The 23,311-nt window shown below is 39.5% G+C and overlaps 2 protein-coding genes across 11 annotated transcripts; one reads left to right on the top strand and one right to left on the bottom strand.

Moving 5' to 3' along the window:
- The first annotated feature begins 5,188 nt into the window (after positions 1-5,188).
- On the top strand, positions 5,189-19,605 carry LOC122449901 (tripartite motif-containing protein 34-like). Of its 10 annotated transcripts, none has more exons than XM_043481986.1 (9): positions 5,258-5,307; positions 12,294-12,471; positions 12,801-13,280; positions 13,899-13,994; positions 14,855-15,085; positions 16,177-16,199; positions 17,654-17,754; positions 18,042-18,068; positions 18,331-19,605. In XM_043481986.1, exons 3-9 carry the CDS (start codon positions 12,861-12,863, stop codon positions 18,900-18,902), a joined length of 1,470 nt encoding a protein of 489 aa, XP_043337921.1. In that variant the 5' UTR covers positions 5,258-5,307; positions 12,294-12,471; positions 12,801-12,860; the 3' UTR covers positions 18,903-19,605. The 10 variants fall into 10 exon arrangements, with proteins under 10 accessions (XP_043337918.1, XP_043337924.1, XP_043337917.1 ...); XM_043481985.1 differs by lacking the exon at positions 12,294-12,471 and adding an exon at positions 7,982-8,083 and having other exon boundaries at positions 5,262-5,382; XM_043481984.1 differs by having other exon boundaries at positions 5,264-5,382.
- A 2,052-nt stretch (positions 19,606-21,657) lies between these two features.
- On the bottom strand, positions 21,658-22,794 carry LOC122449413 (small ubiquitin-related modifier 2-like). Its single transcript, XM_043480923.1, has 3 exons — positions 22,685-22,794; positions 21,822-21,865; positions 21,658-21,719 (listed from the first exon to the last, which is right to left on the bottom strand). The coding sequence occupies exons 1-3, from the start codon at positions 22,792-22,794 to the stop codon at positions 21,658-21,660; spliced, it is 216 nt and encodes a 71-aa protein (XP_043336858.1).
- Positions 22,795-23,311: the final 517 nt, after the last annotated feature.

Raw genomic sequence — 23,311 nt, 5'->3', positions numbered from 1 at the left:
TTTTACATACAAACCTCTGTGCCTCAGTGTCTCTCATTCTAGCTACATGACATTCTTAGAATCAGTGATTCCTGGATTTTACAGTTATTCCTATTATATCATAATTTATATCCTATCGACATGCATGTCTATAATAAGAGGATGTAAATACAAATATGTGTGTTTCATATTTTGTAGAACAACTCTTGAGGAGACTGAGGAGATTGAGAATGATCTGAGAAAAATAGCATATTGTCCATAGTTCTATTTTAATACTTATTTGACTAAAATCTATAGTTTTTGTAGAAAACATTAGAAAAAAGAAAAACATGAAATGAAACTCATGGACTCATAAACTTAACAGCCCTCAAGCAATTTTATCATTAAAATTTTTTTCCGTAGTTGTACATCTGTATTTATATACTTATATATCTATGTCTGTCTCCATCTATATCTAAATCTATATCTTACTCTGTGTCTGTACTTTATTTCCTTCTGAATCTATTTTTAGCTTTATCTATCCTTTTGCTATAAGGAAATATTATGATACATGTATAGATGTGTAGATTATGGATGATACTATATACATGGTCTATAACTTATCTTTTTTTCTGGCAGAATATTGCTGATACTGGGAACAAAAGTCAACATAAAGCCTGACTTTTTGCCAAAATAATTTCATTCCACACTCCTATTGTGAACATATTGGCTTGGCCCAGTTTGGTTGTAATGACATTTGAATGAACATCTGGTATGGGTTTTCAATCCTCATGTTAACAATGGTCTTTGATGTCCTATTAACTTCCAATGTTTATGAATTTATAAACTCATTACTATCTTTATATAGTATTTCATTGCAAGGCTTTACAATAACTTATTTAGCCAAGCATTCCCTTTTTAAATCCTTTTACCTGGTATTATGACTATATATTCACAAATTTAAGTCTCATTCAATTTGTTATTTAAATACACAGTCCAGGTGTGTTCTAAATAAATTATTTTAAGTATTGTCTTTTAAAATAAAATGCAAATGCTAGATGTAAGACAGTTGGGAAATAGCAAAAATATTTTTAAAAATTCCTAGTCAGGAGAAAACTAATGATAGCTTTTCTTTATGTTATCCCACCTTACATTCTTTGTTCCATGGATATGTAATTTCATACATTTTCAATATTATCGTCTATTTAGAGCTTTCTATTTTTAACTGTATATATAAGACTTCTCTGAACATAACTAAGCTTGTTCTGATCTTTCAATTTTTATTTTAAGAATAAAGTCTCAGAAATGCTGTTGTGGATTGATTGGATTTTTAATGAATCCTATAAAATTACTCTCAGAAAAGATTCATAATGTATCTTTCTGCACTAATAATGAAGCTGAGTATTTTCATTTTTAAGAACAAAAATGATATTGTACTATAATTTTAATTTATTTTTAATTGCTATTGGGATTAAACCTCTATTGGAGAGTCATATTTCATCTTATGAAGTAATGATAGCTACCATTTGTTAATGACTTGTGTTACAGCTCCATGCTAAGCATTTTATGAACATTACTTCACATCGTCGTCATTTGGACCCCTTAAGACAGTATTACAGTTGAGGAAATGGAAATCTACTAGGGAAAAGGCAAAAGCAGGAACAAATCTTTTTCTTTTGTCAAGTTTGTTTTCTTGGCTATTAAATCTCTGAATGGTTCTGATTGTTTCTGCTTTTCACCATTGAAGTCTTGAAAATTCTATATTGTCCTTATTGCTCTTTATTATTTTTTACAAATAACATAATACTCTGTGTTTTCACTGTCACATTTTGAGTATTTGCTTATTTTTAGTTGTTAATATTTTTATAAACTGTTTTAAATATTAATAGCTATGTGTAAGTTTTTTCTCTTGTGTCATTTTTTATTGGTTACTCACAGAAAATTCTCCTTAAGCTTGAAAGCTTTGAGGCTTTGAGTATTATTCATATCTGTCTACTTTCACTTCCTCATCCTTAAATTAGGATTATTTAATCAACATTATGGAATTCATATGAAGATTAAATAGGCTAATATATGTAAAGTGCTTAGAATGGTGTCAGGCATATAGTGTTATATGTATTTGATGTATAATAATAATTATTATATTTTTGTTTGTCTTAAGACATCTTTATTTCACATTCAGCAAATTTTTTTAAAAGTTTTTTATTCTGAAGTAATTATAGATTAATTATCACTGATAAATAATTAAATATAAGTTTTTATTTCCCTAGAGTAAATGCTCAAGCACACAATTCTGTGTTGTAGGATGTTTGTATTTATTTTTATAAGAAGACACCAGACTGTTTTCCTGAGTGGCTCCATTTTAATATTCCCACCAGCAGTGCATGAGTGATTCAGATCTTCCGTTTCCTCACCAACATTTGGTGTCATCACTATTTTTTATTTCAGTTAGTTTGCTTTTCACTGTGTTTTAGTTTGCATATTTCTAAATGCTAATGATGTACATTTTTCATGCTCTTGTTTGTCATCTGAATACTCCTCTTTAGTGAAATGTCAGTTCATGTGTTTTGTTTGTTTGTTTGTTTGTTTTTAGGGCTCTACCAGGTCTTGGCTATGGCACATGGATATTCGATCTCCACTGCAGCATGTGGTATCTTTGCAGCATGAGAATTCTTAGTTGCAGCATGTAGGATCTAGTTCCCTGGTCAAGGATTAAACCTGGGCCCCCTGCCTTGGGAGCATGGACTCCTAGCCACTGGACCACCAGGGAAGTCACATTGCCTGTTTTTTAACTGGATTCTTTTTTTCTTTTTAACTGTTAAGTTTAGGGAGCTTTTTTTAAAATATAATCTAAATAAAAGGCATTTGTCACATGTGTGGTTTGCAGATAGATTTTCCCAGACTGTAGCTTGTCTTTTCATCTTAACAGAGACTTTTTCAGAGTAAATGCTTTTAATTTTTAAAACTTCTTAAAGTTTTTTAAATTGATAAGTCTAATTTATTAATTTTTGCTTTTATGAGTTCAGCTTTTGGTGTCACCTGAAAACTCTTTACCTACTTCTAGTTTCCATGGATTTTCTTTCTTACAAAATTTTTCTAAATGTTTTATGAATATTTATTTTATATTTAAGTCAGTGATCAACTTTGAATTAATTTTTGTATAAAGGGTTAAATTTAGGTCAAGACTCATATTTATTTATTTTTTCCCTTTGGATGTTCATTGCTTCAGCACAATTTGTTGACAAAAGCAATTATTTCTCCACTGAATTCCATTTGTGCCTTTGTCCAAAATCAGCTGGGCATATTTCTGTAAGTCTGTTTTTGGTTTTTGTCATTTGTTCCATTGATCTGTGTGTCTATTGCCCTGCCAATGATGACTATCTTGTTAATGACTACTGGTTAATGTAGCCAAATATTAACCTTTAACATGAAGTACAGTGACTCCTCACACATTAGTTTTTCTTTAATTGTTTTAAATATTTTAAGTCTTTTTTTTCTTTCCTTATAAATTTTGGAATAAGTGTATCTATATCTACAAAAATTCTTACTGAGATTTTGATAGAATTTTGTTAAATATGTATATATCTATTCTGTAAAAATTGATATCCCATCTCCCTCATGTTAAGTCTTCAAATTCATAAGTCTGTTATGCCTCTCCATTTATATGCTTCCTTTTATTTTTTATCAGCACTTCCTAACTTTCAGCATACATATTCTATCCATAGTTTTCTAACTTTATACCTAAGTACTTTTTTCTTTTGCTCTAAGTGTTATTTGGATGTAAAAAACAGCATGTGTGAGCATGAAACAGGTCATAACTACTGATCTATTTATCTAAGTCTATAACTTGTTGTCTATTGATTTTATTCTAGTTTTTATTATCTAAATGGAAAAGGAATAATCACTTTCTTAAAAGTGGTCAAAGGATAGGTCCACCTATAATAGATACAGAAATTTTTACAAGAAAGTTGTTAAGATTTCAACAATTTGGGGGACTCTCTTCCTGCATTGGATTTGTCCTTCGTCTCTGAGTCAGAAGATGGGAAAGGGCAGAAGGGATAATTACACCTTGGAAAGCAGTTTCCAAAGGTGGCATTTTTTCTTATGTAATGTGTTCTCCAAGAGTATAGGAGAACCCAGGATTTCCTCAATGGATACAGCACAAAAAATTAGCCCAGGGACTTCTCTTGTGGTGCAGTGGATAAGAATCTGCCTGCCGATGCAGGGGACACAGTTTCGATCCCCAGTCCAGTAAGGTTCCACATGCTGCAGAGCAACTAAGCCCATGTGCCACAGCTATTGAGTCCATGCTCTAGAGCCCATGAGTCCCAACTACTGAGTCAGCATACTATAACTACTGAAGCCCATGCGCCTAGAGCCCGTGCTCTGCAACAAGAGCTACCACAAATGCCTGTGCACTAAAATGAAGAGTAGCCCCCACTCACTGCAACTAGAGGAAGCCCCCACACAGCAACAAAGATCCAGTGTAACCAAAAATAAATAAAATAAATACATTTTTAAAAAGGGATTTTTTTTAAAAAAGTAAAAAAAAATAAATAAATAAAAATAGTCCTTTAATTGTATTTCCTCAACAAAGCTAAATAAATAAAACTTTTCATGGAGACATAATGTGCTAGGATTATCCTGTGCCCAAGAAGGTGGGAGACTTTTGATAGGGGCTTCTCTGCTCAAGATTATTCCCATCAGGTGTGGGTTCAACTCCCATCTCCTAGTAGATGGTGTAATGCTTTTGGGGAGCAAATAGAACATTGGACAGGAAGGGTTGATTCAAACTGGTTGACTGGGGGACTTTTCTGGTAGTCCAGTGGTTAAGACTCTGCACTCCCAAAGCAGGTGGCCCAGGTTCGATCCCTGGTCAGGGGACTAGAAGATTGAAGATCCCACATGCCACAACTAAGATATATCACAGCCAAATAAATATTTCTTTTTAAGATGGTAGACTGATTGAGGGCCTGTGCACAATTATGAAAGTGGTGGAGACCCTCCACTTCTAGCTGGTCTAGGAAACAGAGCTTCTCGACCTCAGCATTTTGGACAGGACACTGTTGGGGTCGTCATGTTCATTATAGAATGATTGGCTGCATCCCTGGTCTCTTTCCACTAGATGGCAGTAACATCCCCCACAACCACATTTGTCACAGAGGCCAAAGGCCCCGCCCCTCTGGAGAACCCCTGGCTTAGAGCATTACTCACCAGTGGCCCTAAGGGACCGCTGCCAACTTGGCCCAGAGTTCCTTCCGTCTTCCTCTTCCTGCCAGGCCAAGATTTCACTTTCGTTTCTCTGCCAGCTCCTCATAAGAAACTGCTTCATGCAGACAGCCTTGTTTGGTGAGTGAATTCTGATCGTGATGGCTCCTGCTTTTCTTCACCACTGAAACCAAGAGTCTTCTCTGGAAGCTGAAGGTGTGTGGGGAGGTTTGTGGAGGCACAGAGGGTAGGAGACTCTGGAAGGAAAGTACGAGGCTTAATTGGATGAGTTTAGATTGTGGCCCAGGCTTGCTCCGAAGGTCAAAAAAGCCAACTTGCAGGCTCTCTGCTGAGTGCAGACAGATGGCAGCTCTGAGTCTAGAGAAAGAACAGCCTGGAAAGAAGTGAGTGTGGAAGAGGCAGAGGGCCTTGCTTGCTTCCTGGAGGAGCGCTTATTTCTCCAGGCTGAGTCCATCCGTGTCTCTTTCCTATACCATAGCTTTGATTGTCTACCTTCCTGAGAGGAAATAGAATCCTCTCTCTCTGTCTCTGTGTGTGTTTATCTTTCTCTCTGTGTGTGTATGCATCTCATAAAGAGATGAACAGAAAATCTGCTCACCTCCACCTCCTCAGAGGAAAACCGGGTGAAGGAGGTCCCTGTTCTACAGCTGTGTGAAGCCCTAGCTTCTTGTATGGAGCATCAGACAGAATGGAGCCTTGGGAGCATGGCCAGGGGCAATGTTGAAGTTGATCCTTTCACCCTCCTCCTGGCACCACTGAGGGGCTGTCTGTGGCCCTCCTGACATCCCCTCAGCTTCTGTCCTGCCTGAGGATGGCAGGTTGGATGTTATGACAACTGCCCACCCCTGTGGCTTCCACTTATCGTGTGTCCCGCTGAGGTCCAGTCTCAGGAATCTGCTCGCCCTTCCCTGAATAGACCTGCTACTCTCTCTTCAGTAGTCTCTCCTGCCTTGGAGCTTTTCTTCCTTCTTCTTCCACTTAGGCACACCTTTGCAGTAATTGCTCCCTCAATTACTTACTATTTACAATAGACCACTAATTAATAAGGAGTTGATTATTGCTCAGAAGGAGCCCAGACTCAGTGGTCTTACCAGGAAGTTTGCTCTTATTGATTGACACTAAGGATGTCCCATCTTAAGCTCACATTTCACAGTGATTGATATCTTCTTTTATTGCTATTATCCTATCTTATTTTTATTTTAAAATTTATTTTATTGAAGTGTAGCTGATTTACAATGTTGTGTTAATTTCTGCTAGGCAGAAAAGTGATCCAGTTATATATATATATATTATTTTTTTATATGCCTTTCCATTAGGTTTATCATAGGATATTGAGTATAGTTCCCTGTGCCATAGAGTGGGACCTTAATGTCCATTGATAGAAGAATGGATAAAGAAGCTGTGCTATATACACACAAGGGCTGATGTCTTACTTACATTCTGATACATGGCCACTCTGTTCTATGTGCCCACTTTTTAGAAGTCTTTGTTACTGCCTTTCTGTGAGTCTATGCCTTACTCTTGAATAGGATCCACTTCTGCCCAGATAACAGTTGTCTTCTCAGGGTCAAAAATAAGATGCCATAAATAGGAGGAAAATGGATTTATTCATTTGTTGTTAAGATGTAATTCATGGAACTAAAGCAGGCTGCTGGCTTTTAAAAGTACAGTGAATATCCATTCAACATACAATAAATGTTAAATACATATAGTAGCTTACATTATAGCTGGGAAGAGATAAACAAACAAAACTAATGTAGTATATAAGAAGATGATTAATATTATGGAGGAACATTTTTAAAATGTTGACTCAGGTTGAGGGGTCTGCAAAGACCCAGTAAAGGTCTTTGCAATTTTAAGTAGTGATCTTGAAGCCTCATTGATTTATTTTTTACAAATTTTGGTCACACACTGTGGCATGTAGGACCTAGGTTCCCCAACCAGGGATCGAACTTGCATCCTTTGCATTGGAAGGTGGAGTCAACCACTGGACAGATAGGGAAGTCCCAAAGGCCTCATTGTGAAAAGATAATTGAGCACAATCTTACGAATGTGAGAGACTTAAAGGCCTGCTTTTCTCATTGGTAGTTCCTGACTCAGGAAACCCAGAGAAGTGTCTGGGATGTTGTCTAGAAGCTCTTAGGGCCATCCTTCCCTGCACTCCACTTTCTAGAGAACTTTAATTTTACTATCTAATCTGCAGAGAAGCATAGAGTTTACAATATCACAAATCCACTTGAGAAGACTCAAGTGTAGGATTGACACCATGGCAGCTATCTGACTTGGGAGTTCTATCAGGTAGATACTTCTTGTATTCCCTTCTCCATGTCCTGAAAGATGGCTTCTGGGCTCTTGGGTCATTCTTGAGTCTTGGTTGGGTCACTGCCCATGTTTGGGGGCTCTGGCTCCTCTGCACCTTTCTCCTTTTGCAGCCATTATGGTGGCATCCGCTTTGACATCAGTTCCTTGCAGCCAAACTCTAAATAGGAGGTCCAAAGCCCCACAGTAGAATGCATGTTCTACTCTTCCCTCCTCTGTAGACTCTTAGTTTTTCTCAGTATTGAGTGGATTCTGAATAGAATGAAAACATATCTTGCCAATGTTGGCTCATAGCTTCAGTTGTAAGCTAGGATGGACAATGTCATATTATGTAAACCCCTGGCCTTGCCAGTTATCAGAGCCTGATCTGACACATAGTCAGTGCAGCCAGGAATTAACAACATATGGCCTTTAGACAATTTTCAGTATCTCTACCATTGGCTAGATTATACCCACCAGCTTTCCTTCTCACCAGGTTCACTTCATGGATGATTGGTGAAGTGGACAGATTTCTAGACCTAAACTTATCTCCATGCAGCTTTCATCATGCCCCTCTCCCTGACTCTTTAGAGCAAGGGTAAGTTTATAGTTTATGAATCCCTCAGATCTTTGTTTCAATATCAAACCTTTGCAACTGTGTTAGTTTCCTAGGACTGTCACAAAGAAAAATGTATTACAAATTGGGTTGTTCAAGGAACAGAAATTTATTTTCTCACAGTTCAGGAGGCTAGAAGTCCAAAATCAAAGTGGTGGTAGAGTTGTTTCTTTTCTGTAGGCTCCAAGGGGGACTCTATTCCATGTTCCTCTCCTAGTTTCTGGTGGTTTTCAGCAATCCTAGGCATTTCTTGCCTTGTGGCTTCACTACTCCAATCTCTGCCACCATTGTCACATGGCCTTCTTTCCAATGTGTCTGTGTGCCCTCTTGTCTTCTTAAAGGATATTGGTCATTGTGTTTAAAGCCCACTTTGTATCAGTATAGTCTCATCTCAACTTGATTACATCTGCAAAGACCTTATTTTCAAATAAGCTCACATTCAAGCAAGTGAATGTATTTGCATAGGGGACAAAGAATCCATCATAGCAAGTTCCAAGATATTAATACCTACTGAGATATTCCTTTATTTTTATTTTTATAATTTTTTGCTTCGCAGTTCCTTGTACATAAGGAGTCCAGGTTCTGAGAGTCGGCATCACCATGATACCACTCTGTGACGGGACCTCTGACTGACCACTAGCGCTAGTTTCAGGTCTGGTTTGCCATTCCCACTCATGTATCTTAGCAGGGCCGAAACCAACAGGTTCACTTAGCCTAGCAGGGGCATAGAGGAGAGGAGACCCAGAAGTCAGTATGGCTGCCTCTGGCGGGCTCTCAGTGAGGGGCCATATTGTGGTACATCATCTCTCTCTTCAGGTCATTTGCAAGAGAACAAGATCAGGTCTGTATGTATGAAACTAATGTAGTTTAAGTAAGTTTTGTGCCAACAGACTGGTTACTTTGTAAGAACCAGAAGCATAGCTTCCAGGACCCTATAGGTGACCCTATAAGAGTCACAACTTCTTTGAGGAAGCTGAGGTCTCTGTTTACCAAAAATAACAAAAGTAAAGAACTAGGAGAAGGTAATGCCAATGTCTTCCTTTTTACAGGAAGAAAAGACTTAAGCCTGATGATAATCCTTCATCCCCATATACACAGTCTCTAACTCCCAAGCCTGTTATTTTGTCTCATCTCTCACTCTCTTCTGCTTCTCTCCATTGTCTCCATCAACTTGTCCCACGAACTTCCATCACTGAAGCTCTGCTCTTTGGAAGGAGACTTCACATCATGTGTGTGTGTGTGTATGTGTGTGTGTGTTAGTCGCTGAGTCATGTCTGACTCTTTGCGACCCCATGGACTGTAGCCCACCAGGCTCCTTTGTCCGTGGGAGTCTCCAGGCAAGAATACTGTAGGAAGTGTAAAATTTCTGGTCCCTTCTGGGCTCTTGCAATGCCGAAAGCCTAGCAGCTCTCTGCATACCAGTCAGGCTGACATTTTAAAGCAGGTTGAAGATGCCGTGCCTTTCACTAAAAGGACATTGACATATGTGACTCCCTCTCTCTAAAATATTTTTTTTGTCTCATTTCATATTCCCTTCTCATCATTCAGCTTTGCATTCAAATCTTACTTATTCAGTGGCAAAATCTTTGATATTTTCCTATTTGGAAAATTATTTGATATCTCAGAAATATGTACCTCTAGGTGATAGTGTTTATCACACCCACCAGGCCTCTGAAAGAGGACCCTGAAGACACTATGAGTGAAGTGAGTGAAGTCGCTCAGTCATGTCCAACTCTTTGCGACCCCATGGACTGTAGCCCACCAGGCTTCTCCGTTCATGGGATTTTCCAGGTAACAGTACTGGAGTGGGTTGCCATTTCCTTCTCCAGGAGATCTTCCTGACCCAGGGATTGAACCTGGGTCTCCCGTATTGTAGGCAGATGCTTTACCATCTAAGCTACCAGGGAAGTCACCCCAATTCAACTTACTGATTTGAATGATATTTGTAAGTCACTTGATTCTATTTATGCATCTGAATAAAGGGAGTACTCATTTCACAAGGATTTTTGCATGCAGAATAAATAGGTTAGAGTGACTTATAAATTCTAACTGGCTAGACAATTGTTACAGCTATGAAAAGAAGAGAAGCAAAAGGCGAAGGAGGAAAGGAAAGATATACCCATTTGAATGCAGAGTTCCAAAGAATAGCAAGGAGAGCTAAGAAAGCCTTCCTCAGAGATCATTGCAAAGAAATAGAGGAAAACAATAGAATGGGAAAGACTAAAAATCTCTTCAAGAAAATTAGAGATACCAAGGGAACACTTCATGCAAAGATGGGCTTGATGAAGGACAGAAATGGCATGGACCTAACAGAAGCAGAAAATATTAAGAAGAGGTGGCAAGAATACCTGGAAGAACTATACAAAAAAGATCTTCATTACCCAGATAATCACAATTGTATGATCACTCACCTAGAGCCTGACATCCTGGTATGTGAAGTCAAATGGGCCTAGGAAGCATCACTACGAACAAAGCTAGTGGAGTTAATGGAATTCCAATTGTGCTATTTCAAATCCTAAAAGATGATGCTGTGAAAGTGCTGCAGTCAATATGTCAGCAAATTTGGAAAACTCAGCAATGGCCACAGGACTGGAAAAGGTCAATTTTCATTCCAATCCCAAAGAAAGACAATGCCAAAGAATGCTCAAACGACCCCACAATTGTATTCATCTTACATACTAGTAAAGTAATGCTCAGAATTCTCTAAGCTAGGTTTCAACAGTATGTAAACCATGAATTTCTAGATGTTCAAGTTGGATTTAGAAAAGTCAGAGGAACCAGAGATCAAATTGCCAACATCCGTTGGATCATCGAAAAATTAAGAGAGTTCCAGAAAAACATCTATTTCTGCTTTATTGACTATGCCAAAGCCTTTAACTGTGTGGATCACAACAAACCCTGGAAAATTCTTAAAGATATGAGAATACAAGACCACCTGACCTGCCTCTTAAGAAATCTGTATGCAGGTCAGGAAGCAACAGTTAGAACTGGACATGGAACAGACTGGCTCCAAATATGGAAAGGAGTACATCAAGGCTGTATATTGTCACCCTGCTTATTTAACTTATATGCAAGTACATCATGAGAAATGCTGGGTTGGATGAAGCACAAGCTGGAATCAAGATTGCTGGGAGAAATATCAATAACCTCCGATATGCAGATGACACAACCCTTATGGCAGAAAGTGAAAAAGAACTAAAGAGGCTCTTGATGAAAGTAAAAGAGGAGAGTCAAAAAGTTGGCTTAAAGCTCAACATTCAGAAAACTGAATTAAGATCATGGCATCTGGTCCCATCACTTCATGGCAAATAGATGGGGAAACTGGAAACGGTGAGAGGCTTTATTTTCTTGGGCTCCAAAATCACTGCAGATGGTGACTGCAGCCATGAAATTAAAAGACACTTACTCCTTGGAAGATAAGTTATGACCAACCTAGATAGCATATTAAAAAGTAGAGACATTACTTTGTCAACAAAGGTCCGTCTAGTTAAAGCTATGGTTTTTCCGGTAGTCATGCATGGATGTGAGAGTTGGACTATAAAGAAAGCTGAGTGCCGAAGAATTGATGCTTTTGAACTGTGGTGTTGGAGAAGACTCTTGAGAGTCCCTTGGACTGCAAGGAGATCCAACCTGACCATCCTAAAGGAGATCAGTCCTGAACATTCATTGGAAGGACTGATGCTGAAGCTGAAACTCCAATACTTTGGCCACCTTTTGCAAAGAACTCACTCCTTGGAAAAGACCCTGATGCTGGGACAGATTGAAGGTGGAAGGAGAAGTGGACGATAGAGGATTAGATGGCTGGATGGCATAATCGACTCAATGGACATGAGTTTGAGTAGACTTCGGCAGTTGGTAATGGACAGGGAGGCCTGGTGTGCTGCAGTCCCTGGGGTCACAAACAGTCAGATCCAACTGAGGGACTGAACTGAACTGAGACAATTGTTAGTCATAATATTACTTTCCTCTTATAATGTTTATTCTGTCTGTTGGTGTCTCTGGGGAGTGAGTATAAGTATGTGGAAGGACTCCTTATGGAAAGGTATATTGGGAGAGACAGATGGAAAAATCAATTGATCGATCCATAGATAAATCTTCACTGGAAACCTATCTGTGGTCCTAAAGCTCATCTGTAGGAGAACAGCTAATTAATGGAAAGAAAAGAGGAAATGCTGATTTTTTTTTTTTAAAGGTCGAATTTCCTCTGGAGAAGTGAGAAGATCCTTTATGTATTCATCAAATGTTATGTTCCCTGTGCTAGGCATTAGGGATACAGCAGTGAATAAAAACAAGTGCCTAATCTACATTTTCGGAGTAGGATACTTCAAGAAAGGTATCATATATTATGCAGTGATAATAAGAAAAAAATGGTAAGTGCACACAAAGTGATGTATTGATGCTTGTGCTGTAGATAAGCTAATCACATAAGGCCCTTCAAAGGAGAGGCCATGTAAGGAGTGAGTCAGATGAAGCATAACAGGAAGTCATGCAAATATCAAGGGAAAGATCATTGTAGGGTGAAAGAAAAGCAAACTGCAAAAGCCCTGAGGCCTTAGAGGCTTTCCCAGGCCATTGAATTCCATTTGTTCTTTCTTGTTCTTCAGTATTTCAGTCTTAATCAGTCTTTAATGCCTGATTGAAATCTTTTTTATCTATGCCAGTCTTACATATCTCTCTTCAATCTGCCTAACCATCCCAGAATCCTTAAGCAAGAAGAGCTCCAGAAGTTTGGACAGGAGGAAGCCAGGGAGCAGCTGCTATGGCTTTAAATACTGTGGTGAACCTACAGGAAGACTTATCCTGTCCCATCTGCCGGGAGCTTTTAACAGAACCCCTAAGTCTAGGCTGTGGTCACAGCTTCTGCCAGACGTGCATCACTGACAACAAGGAGACAGATACCAGCCTAGGAGGGGACAGCAGCTGTCCTGTGTGTGGTACCCAGTACTTGCTTGGAAACCTATGGCCTAATCAGCATCTGGCCAACATAGTGAAGAGATTCAGAATGGTCAAGTTGAGCCCAGAGGAGGGGCAGAAGACAGGTCTCTGTGTGCACCATAAAGAGAAACTCCTACTCTTCTGTAAGGAAGATAGAAAAGTCATTTGTCGACTTTGTGAACGATCTGAGGAGCACCACGGTCACCACACATTCCTCATGGAAGAGGCAGTCAAGGAAAGTCAGGTAGGGCCCAGGATGGAAATTAGTACTTGGTGGAAAACCTCACGTTTTCATTTGCTCTGTTTGGCACCATAGTAGTGAGCTCTGTAATCTCCGATGTATGTCTCTTACTGTATGTTCAACTTCCAACGTCTCAAGGACATTTCTGTGTTTTTCTTTGGTTACATAAAGGGGGAGCCAAAAGTATAGATTCTTGGCTGAAAGTGAGAGGATTTCTTCTTTTGTCTCTTGTTTTATTGATTGGCAACTCCTTCACCAGATTAGCTCTAGTTGCTGAGATTAGCTCTCAGCAGAATGGGTGCTGCTGAAGATTGTGGATTGGACATAGAAAGAGTGTCAATGAGAAAAAAGGACATTCCTTGCCAGAGCAGAATCGATAATTATGCTAAAAAAAAGACAGAGAATTGGCAAGGATAGTGACTTTCACCACTTAGGAATAAATAATGCATTTACCTTCTCAGATATTCTTCCATCCCATGCCATCAATTTTAATAATCAGATTCAAACTGGTTTCCATAAACTGGTCTCTTCTGAGATCAACATGATTTCTTCCCTGTTTATTCTCTGTCCAGGTGCTGAAAAAGCCCAAAGTTTGATGCTGATGTGGTTCCTCCCTTATAGGAGATGCTCCAGACAGCTCTGATGAGGCTGAGGAAGGAGCAGCAGAAGGCTGAGAAGTTGGAAGCTGACATCAGAGAAGAGAGAACTTCCTGGAAGGTGGGAGGAGACTCTTCCTAATGGATTTCTGAGTTAGGAGTTGGCACAACCGTCTGTCCTCCTGCCCTAATCATGAGGAAGCCCCTTCCTCTTGTTGCCTGGCATTGAATGAGTCCAGGTGCCATTTTATTTGTTCTCTCCTTTGTCCTTTCCCTGTGGAAGTAGGGGCTAGAGAGTGGATATGTTTCAAACATACACAGAGCTTTGGAATTCAGCGTGAAGACTGACTTTATGGTGAGTCTGTGTGCTCAGTTGCTTCAGCGTGTCCAACTCTTTGCAGCCCTCTGGACTGTAGCCTGCCAGGCTCCTCTGTCCATGAGATTCTCCAGACAAGAATACTGGAATGGGTTGCCATTCCCTTCACAGGGGATTTTCCTGTCCCAGGGACTGAACCCAAGTCTCCTGAGTCTCCTGCATTGCACACATGTTCTTTGTCACTGAGCCACCAGGGAAGCCCTCTATGGTGAAGAAGTCTGGAGACCTCTGTCCTTCATTCCTCCTGCAAGACACCTTCAATGGAAGACAATGGGCAAAAGACTGAGCTTTTTCTCAAGGTTCAAACTTAGGGACTGTAGTAGTGCAGGGAGGCATGAGTGTCTAGGACAGCTATCCACAACTCAAACCTCACTCGGGTTTTACATTTTGGTCCAGGGTTGGCAGATAAGATTGCCTGAGACCTTTTTGATCTGTACTGAAGGGAAGATAATAGGCAAAAATTTAAAAAGCTGAGCTTTCCCCAAAATTGCTTGCCTACTTTAACTCTCCTCCTGGTAAGAAGCCCCTGAAAAATATTTTTCTGGCTCTTAATCCCTTATCCAGCTGACAGATTCATTCCCTCTTCCCCTTGTCCAACCTTACAGTATCAGACTCAGACTGAGAGACAAAGGATACAAACAGAGTTTAATCAGCTTAGAAGCATCCTGGACAGTGAGGAGCAAAGAGAACTGCAGAAATTGGAGGAAGAGGAGAAGAAGACCCTGGATAGCTTGGCTGTGGCTGAGGCTGAGCTGGTTCAGCAGGGCCAGGTGCTGAAGGAACTCATCTCAGATCTGGAGCGCCGCAGTGAATGGTCAACTGTGGAGCTGCTGCAGGTGAGGAGGGCCATCCAACCTGTGGTTCTGAACCCATGTCAGTTACCTTCTCATCTGTGTCCTTGGGTTCTAATCCTGTTGCTGTCGCTAAGAGGCTCCTTTGAAATATTTATCAAGCTTATTTTCACTTATGTTGATGGCTTTTCTAATGTTGAAGCAACCTGGCATTTCTGGGATAAATTCAAGTTGACTATGATGTATAATGGGGCTTCCCAGGTGGCACTAGTGGTAAAGAACCTGCCTGCCAATGCAGGAGACATAATAGATCTGGGTTTGATCTCGGGAATGGCAACCTACTCCAGTATTCTTGTCTGGAGAATCCCATGGACAGAGGAGCCTGGGAGGCTACAGTCCATAGAGTCAGAAAGAGTCAGACATGACTGAATTGACTTAGTATGCATGGATGCATGATGTATAGTCTTTTATATTTTGCTGGCTTAAATTTTCTAGTGTTTCGTTGAAAAAGTTTCATGTTTATATTCATAAGGGATATTAGCCTGTAGTTTACTTTTCTTGTAATATCTTTGTCTCATTTTAGTATCAGACTCATGGCCTCATGGAATGAGTTGGGAAGTATTTCCTCCTCTTCTGTTTTTTGGAAGAATTTGTGAAGTATTTGTATTATTTTGTCTTTAAAATTATCAGAATTCACCAGTGAAGCAATCTAGAACTAGACTTTTCCTTTGGAGGAAGTTTTTGATTTTCAGTCCAATCTCTTCATGTTTTAGGTCTATTCAGTTTTTTTATTTCTCTGTGAATCAGTGTGGATAGTTTCTGTGTTTGAAGGAATTTGTCCATTTAATTTACATTATCTAATTTGTTGGTATACAATTTTTCATAGCCTTTATAATCTTTTAATTTCTGTTAATTCAGTAGTACTGTCTCTTCTTTAGTTCTTGTTTTAGTAATATGCTTCCTATGTATTTTTTTCTTGAGATATCTAGCTAAAAGCTTATTTATTTTATTGATTTTTTTCAAATAATTTCAAATAATTTTGACTGCTCTGCTTTTCTCTATAGTTTTCCTACTCTTTCCTTAATCCTACTGCTTTATTTATTCTCCTTGACTTGTGTTTTCTCTCTTCCTCCTAGGACATGAGTGGAGTCATAAAATGGTGAGTATGGGTGATCAGGAGTCATGCTCATGTGGTATAAAGAAAGATTTGTAGCTATGAGAGTTATCTGGTCAATCAAAATGAAAAATCTCCCCAACCAATGAAATTTTGATGTAGTATTATTTTAAATTGTGGTCATAGATGAGGATTTTGGTGTTCTATGTCTTTTGAGAATGAGCTGGATTCTATGTTAATGGATTCGGTAGTTGGAATTCACAGAGTTAGGGCCTGTAAGGGTAAAGAGGATAAAGGATTTTACTATCAGATTCTTGTGACTTCACTCATTTAATTCACCCTCTGTCCTTCTTTGGTTTCTTTATTTCACTGGTGCTTGTGTTAGCACATGGGCCTTGTCAAGCCCTAAAATAGTTATGCGGGTCAGCTTTAAAGAGGAAAAAAAAAAAATGTTTTAAATTTTGCCTACATAGAAGTAGAGTGGGACTGCGTCATTCCACAAGGTTCTCTTTAGATTTCTAAAAGCAGACCTGAGCCTTGAGGTTATTGTTTTGACCCTGGTGGCAATAATTAATCTTTTCCTAGTCACACATTTTAGAAACTTATATGGGAAAGTGTAGTCTTTGTGTCTAAAGTTTGCTGATCCATCTAGCAGCACCAAACTCTTTATAAACACATGAAGTTCTAACCACTTTCAGTTCAGTAGTCGTAACTTCTCCTTTGCCAGAAGTTTTTAACTTTTTCCCAGAACTCCTAAAAATCTCCAATGTTGTTTGTAGGCCACACCCCTGGAAGTAAAGCTTCGAACCAGGTCACAGGCTTATAGGCTCTCCAAAAATAGACCCATAAAAACACAGTCAGGATCTGTAGCCTCCCTACTGATCTGCCTGGGAACATCCATCTGGGAGACCCATTGTGTATGATGACTTTTCCATATTAGTACCATTTTAGAGGTAGCGAAGGGTTTCCCTGGTGATTCAGACAGTAGAAGAATCCACCTGCAATGCAGGAGACCTGGGTTGGGAAGACTCTGGAGGAAAGCATGGAGGAATACTCACTCCAGTATTCTTGCTTGGAGAATCCCCATGGACAGAAGAGCCTGATGGGCTACAGTCCACGGGGTCGCAAAGATTCGGACATGACTGAGCAACTAAGCAGAGCAGAGCACAACACAGAGGTAGCAAAAGCCCTTCCTATACAGTATTTCACCTAGTTTCATATTCATTCCATGAAGTATCAAAAGAAGGGTTAATATGTTCCATTTCTAGAAGGAGACAGGTTTTTATTTTATATTTTCAAGTGAAGGTCTTCTTCCTAAGTGAGCAGGTAGACATGAGCACATTTCTTTTGTCTGCAGTGTCAGAGCCATCACGTCTCCCCTCCTCGGGTTTCTCAGGGAGGAAGGTTTAAGTGCATCAGTGCATGGAAGGAGAGGAAGGCAGTGGTATTAAAAGGATGGAATGTAAGAGATGTAGGGTCAACATTTTTGTCATCTCTAGGAGTAAGATCTGGACACTGAAGAAGCCAAAAACGGTTCCCAAGACACTGAAGAATGTATTCCGGGTTCCAGATCTGCGTGGAATGCTGCACATGTTTAAAGGTGTGGAAGCCAGGGCAGGAGTGTGGATATGGGATTCTTGTGGTGCCAGGGACTAAATTTGGGCACAAGTCGGGGTAGAAAGAAGGAGGGTGTTCAGAGAAGGGGTATTGCTGAAGAGGACGTGGTCATATAAAGGGGAGAATGGCTAGGTTTCTGGTTCATCCTCTCATTCACCACTTCATAGTTTCACAGTGGTCCTACCCCCTGCCCTCACCCTAGAAAAGAAGTAGGTATCAGTGCTTAGCCACTTGCATCAATCAACATCATTAAATCTTTTATCATTTCAGAGCTAACACGCGTCCAGTGCCACTGGGGTAAGAAGATTTATTGGGTCTTCAAATTACTGTGTCCTGACCCCATTTCAGAAGTTTGCGGTTTCGAATAGATTTGGTCATAGCCCCACGTGTTCACTTCCTGATACATACATATAATATGTCACTCTAATGTTTGAACCCCTTTCCCCAGTCCATCAACACAAGTTCTTCACAGTCAATTCCCAAGTTCCCTCTTCACAATGTCACTGGATAAGCTTAACCTATATTTATTGCATGTTTTGATTTTTTTTTTCCTCTGCAGTGGACATCACATTGAATCCCCTCAACCTAAATTTGAATCTTGTCCTTTCAGAAGATCAGAGACAAGTACTATCTGTGCCAATATGGCCTTTTAAGAATTATAATTATGGTATCTTGGGCTCCCAATATTTCTCATCAGGGAAACACTACTGGGAAATAGATGTATCCAAGAAGACTGCCTGGATCCTAGGGGTATACTGTAGAATACGTTCCTGTAATATAAAGTTTGCTGTTCAACAAAGCACGAATTATGAAAATGCTTACTCCATATACAAACCTCAATTTGGCTACTGGGTTATAGGGTTAAAGGACAAATTTAGGTATGAAGCCTTTGAGGACTCTTCCACTGCTCATCCTGACTCAAGAGTCTTGACTCTTTCCATGACTGTTCCTCCCCGTCATGTTGGTGTTTTTCTAGACTATGAAGCAGGCACTGTCTCATTTTTCAATGTCACAAACCATGGGTCACTCATCTATAAGTTCTCTAAGTGCAACTTTTCTCGGAATGCCTATCCATATTTCAATCCTTGGGACTGTCCGGCTCCCATGACACTGTGCCCTCCAAGTTCCTGAAACTTCTGTTCCCTCTCCCACTTCTGATAGTGACCCTTGCCTTAGATTTCATCTGCTATACCTGAGCCCATCTGTGCCATTCACACCATCTCTTCCTTCCAGTCTCCCATCTCTACTTTAGAACTTGTGCTCATCTTTGGGATGCAGAGTGAATCTGCTTTGAGTTAGCAGACATGCTTATTTACCCATTGACTCTCTTTTGTATTCTCAAAGAGAGACCTCTAATCCCTTCTAAAGACAAAACAGTAATGGTATAACATCTTTGCCCTCATAATCCTCCATATATTTCTTTTTTGATCACCAACATAAAGAAACATGGCAAAACCTGTCTGCCACCATCTATGATATCCAGGACAATCTACAATCACTCCCCACCCACTACCATCAACTATTTGAGTGAATGTCTGTTGCCCAGGACACACTCAGTTCATCAAAGGGTCATGGAAAGGAAAACACAAACAATATCTGTACACAGAATAACAATTTTATGTTCAGAGTGTTGGAGTTCTAATCCTCTCTTGACTTTTACAAGGTGTGTAATGATGAAAAAATTCTGAGTTTCTTTTACTTAAATACAAACTAGGGTTTAAAACTGTGCCTTAACTTTTAAGATCATTGTGTAAAACTAAATGTCAGTGTAAAACAACTATTTAAGTGTCCTGCATAATTTAATAAAGATTTGCTCTGTGATTACTGAAAAGTATAAGCTGTGTCAATGTCCTGTGTACATATTTGTGCCCTTCAGATGAACAATAATGGACCTATCCAGTCCCATTTTTCAAGTTCCTAGACTTGGCTGGCAAGACCACTCCAGTTCCCATCTTGTTTTACAGAACTTTTTTATACTGAGGCTGTTCTATATGGGACCATTTTTAAGACCCTTTACTGGAAATGGGTCAGAAAAGTATAAAAGTATGAGTTTCTGAGTGAAACCTGTCTAGCAGAGGAAGCCATGTCTAGGGACAGCTGTTCTTATTAAGGATAGCCTTTCTATTTTCAGGTCTTTCTCTTATGGTAAAACACAGTATAGGGCTTCCCAGTTGGCACAGTGGTAAAGAATCCACCCTTTGGATCGACCTAAAGATGGAATGCTGGTTCGATTCCTGGGTCAGGAAGATCCCCTGGAGGAGGAAATGGCAACTCAATCCAGTATTCTTGCTTAAAAATTTACATGGACAGAGGAGCATGGTGGGCTACAGTTCATGGGGTCAAAAAGAGCCAAACAGGACTGAGGACACACGCACACACACACACACACACACACATTCTACAGTATATGCCATACCATGTACTTTTCTTTTCTGTTCTTTTTCTTTGTAACTAGTTTCAAATTCATGATGAGAAATTGATCTAGGATAGCAAAGGAGCAAGCTTTTCTTGGAGAAGTATATGTTATAAATTAGAGCAGACTACTATACAGAGTCTACATCAAATTATAGAAGGGTAGTACCTTGTCCAAGTGAAATGACAAAGCATATAATCTGGGAATGGTATATATATACATACCCATACGCACATGCATGCATGTACACATACATAGAATTATGTGTATAAATATACATATGTACATAGAGTATCTTTATCCCAGTAAATCTTCAAAAATATCATATAAAGAACAAATTCTTATCAGGTCATTAAAGGAATACATAAACTTATGAGGTACATCCAACATTTCATGTCTAACAGTGCAGAAGACAGGATGATTAGGCCTAGGACAATGTTTCTTCAGCACAGGTGCTCTTTCAATAGAATACTCTCCAAGAAAAGGTAGAAGCCAGCTTCCTTAAGATGTGGAGTAGGAGGGAGAGACATTAATGAAGCAAGAGCCAGTCATGGTAATGGCTAAAACAACAGCTAGGGTGCTCTCATAGGTCACAGGCTTTAGTGGGGGACCACTGTGGACAATTAAGAGTTTGGGCTTTGAAATAATATAAAATTTTATTATCATACTTACTAGCCCTTATTAAAATTAAATTGATTCAGTTTTTCATAAGAAATAAAAGTACTAAGACTTAGCTTATAGGCCTATTGTAGTAATTAAATAATAGAATATTTGTAATAATCTCCCAGCATATAAGCACTGATCCAAACTGTTATCAATTAATTTTCTTTGTGACTAGAAATGCATGTTAAGAATGAATAGGAATCTACTTTTATTTTTTTCCATTTTAAACAAGTATATTTAAACAACAAGATGCTTGACTCATAGGGAAAACTATTCAGGATTCATTTCTTTTAGAGTAATTTATCTCTACTTAAAGACAGATTGCTCTACATGTAACAATTATGTACAAAAAGTTATAAAATTCTTTTTGGTTTTACAGTGATAAACAAAAAACATTAAAATTCTCCAATCAAACAAGGTATGCAAGAATTTTTTATGTTGTTCTTTTTTTTTTGTTAACAGTGAGAGCAAAATAACTTACTGGAGTACAAAGATAAGAGCTGATGAGCATGCCACTAATGGAGAAAAGGGGGTATTTTCACAGAATCAGTACTTTTCCCTATCCCATATCCATTTGATGTTGAGCAAAACATATCATTGGCCATTTAGTTTAAAAAAATGCGATATGCTTGTGCACATACACCAGTTACTTCAAGTAAAATAAAGGAATGGGTATAAGGGAAACAAAAGAATACAAAAACTATACTGCAGTGGTCAGGATGTGATGGAACAAAATTGTGGTTTTTTTAACTGACAAGGTCTTTTGGTCTGTAGGAACAGAATTCTGTAGTAAAGTAGCAGGTTCCCTTTTTAGTAGACACTTCCATCTTGCTGCTGGAATATGTCGACTGTATCTTCATCTTCCATCTCCGACAGTGCCGGTGTGTGTGTTTCATTGATTAGCTACCCATCAAATTGGAATCTGATTTGCCCCATTGATAAATCTTGTCATTCACAATAGGCTTTTTTGTTTTTTTTTTTTTTACAATAGGCTTTTATTAGTTTACTACGTGGTGTAGGTAGGGTAAGGGAGTTAGAGAAGGCTAAGTGAGCTGAGCGCCGAAAAATTGATGCTTTTGAACTATGGTGTTGGAGAAGACTCTTGAGAGTCCCTTGGACTGCAAGGAGATCCAACCAGTCCATCCTAAAGGAGATCAGTCCTGGGTGTTCATTGGAAGGATTGATGCTGAAGCTGAAACTCCAATACTTTGGCCACCTCATGTGAAGAGTTGACTCATTGGAAAAGACCCTGATGCTGGGAGGGACTGGGGGCAGGAGGAGAAGGGGACGACAGAGGATGAGAAGACTGGATGGCATCACTGACTCGATGGGCATGAGTTTGAGTAAACTCCGGGAGTTGGTGATGGACAGGGAGGCCTGGAGTGCTGCAATTAATTCATGGGGTCGCAAAGAGTCCGACACGACTGAGCAACTGAACTGAACTGAACCGAAGTTCAGAAAAAGAATGAGACTGGCACTTTACAGGAACAGATAATCTTTAATGAAAGGAGAAGGGGCAGCAGTCAGATTAGTGAGCTGCTGCAGTAACCCAAGAAAAGAGTAAGTATATATAGGCATATATGTGGAAATCTACTGTCTTAAGGGGACCATTCTTCTCCAAGGTTGCTCCGATTAGTTATCTCTTAAACGGCTGGGGCAAGGAATTCTGGAGATGGGCCAGAGGCTGGGACTGGCTGGGAGCTGGGCGTAATCTACCTTAAGGTCCATTTTTTCTTCAGGAGAGAGAGTTCTTTGTTTTGCATAGGATGGTGGGGAGGACCCGGAGGGGAGTTTTAACTTCAGGCTGTTTTGAGCCCTGTAACTCTCCTTCAGTGTTTGCCTCTGAATCTTAAACTGCACCACAGGACCATCCTGCCCCACCACCTTCAAATTAATATGATTGAGGTTCTCAGTCTTGACATCTTCCTTGGGCCTTTTGTCTACCATGTTGAGGACTGGAGTCTCCTCAGCTTCCGCTTCACAAAAGAGGTATGGGGTCCAAACCCAATGAGCGCACAGCAGCACCAGAAGTGAAAGAAGAAATGGTAATCTACTTTAAACATTAGTAACTTTGCTTTGCTCTGATAAGGAATAATTTGATTAGGGACTTTCCTGGTAGTGCAGTGGTTAAGAATCCGCCTTCCAATGCAGAGTATAAGGGTTCTATGCCTGGCCAGGGAACTAAGATCCCACATGCCATGGGGCAACTAAGCCCGGCATGGCCACTACTGAGCGTGTGTGCCCTGGAGCCCATGCACCACACTAGAGAGAAGCCATGTGCGCAACGAAGAACCCTCATGCCGCGGGGAGGATCCCACATGCCATAGCTAAGACTTGATGCAGTCAGGTAAATGAATTCATATGAAAAAGAATAACTCGATTAAGGAATCACAAATAATTTTGTATAATATTTATTTTTTCTTAAATCTTTAAATACTTTAACATTACAGATAGTGTTCTGAAT

Source organism: Cervus canadensis, chromosome 11 (genome assembly GCF_019320065.1).
Source record: "Cervus canadensis isolate Bull #8, Minnesota chromosome 11, ASM1932006v1, whole genome shotgun sequence".
Taxonomy (NCBI): Eukaryota; Metazoa; Chordata; class Mammalia; order Artiodactyla; family Cervidae; genus Cervus; species Cervus canadensis.
This window is presented reverse-complemented; position numbering and strand designations above follow the sequence as displayed.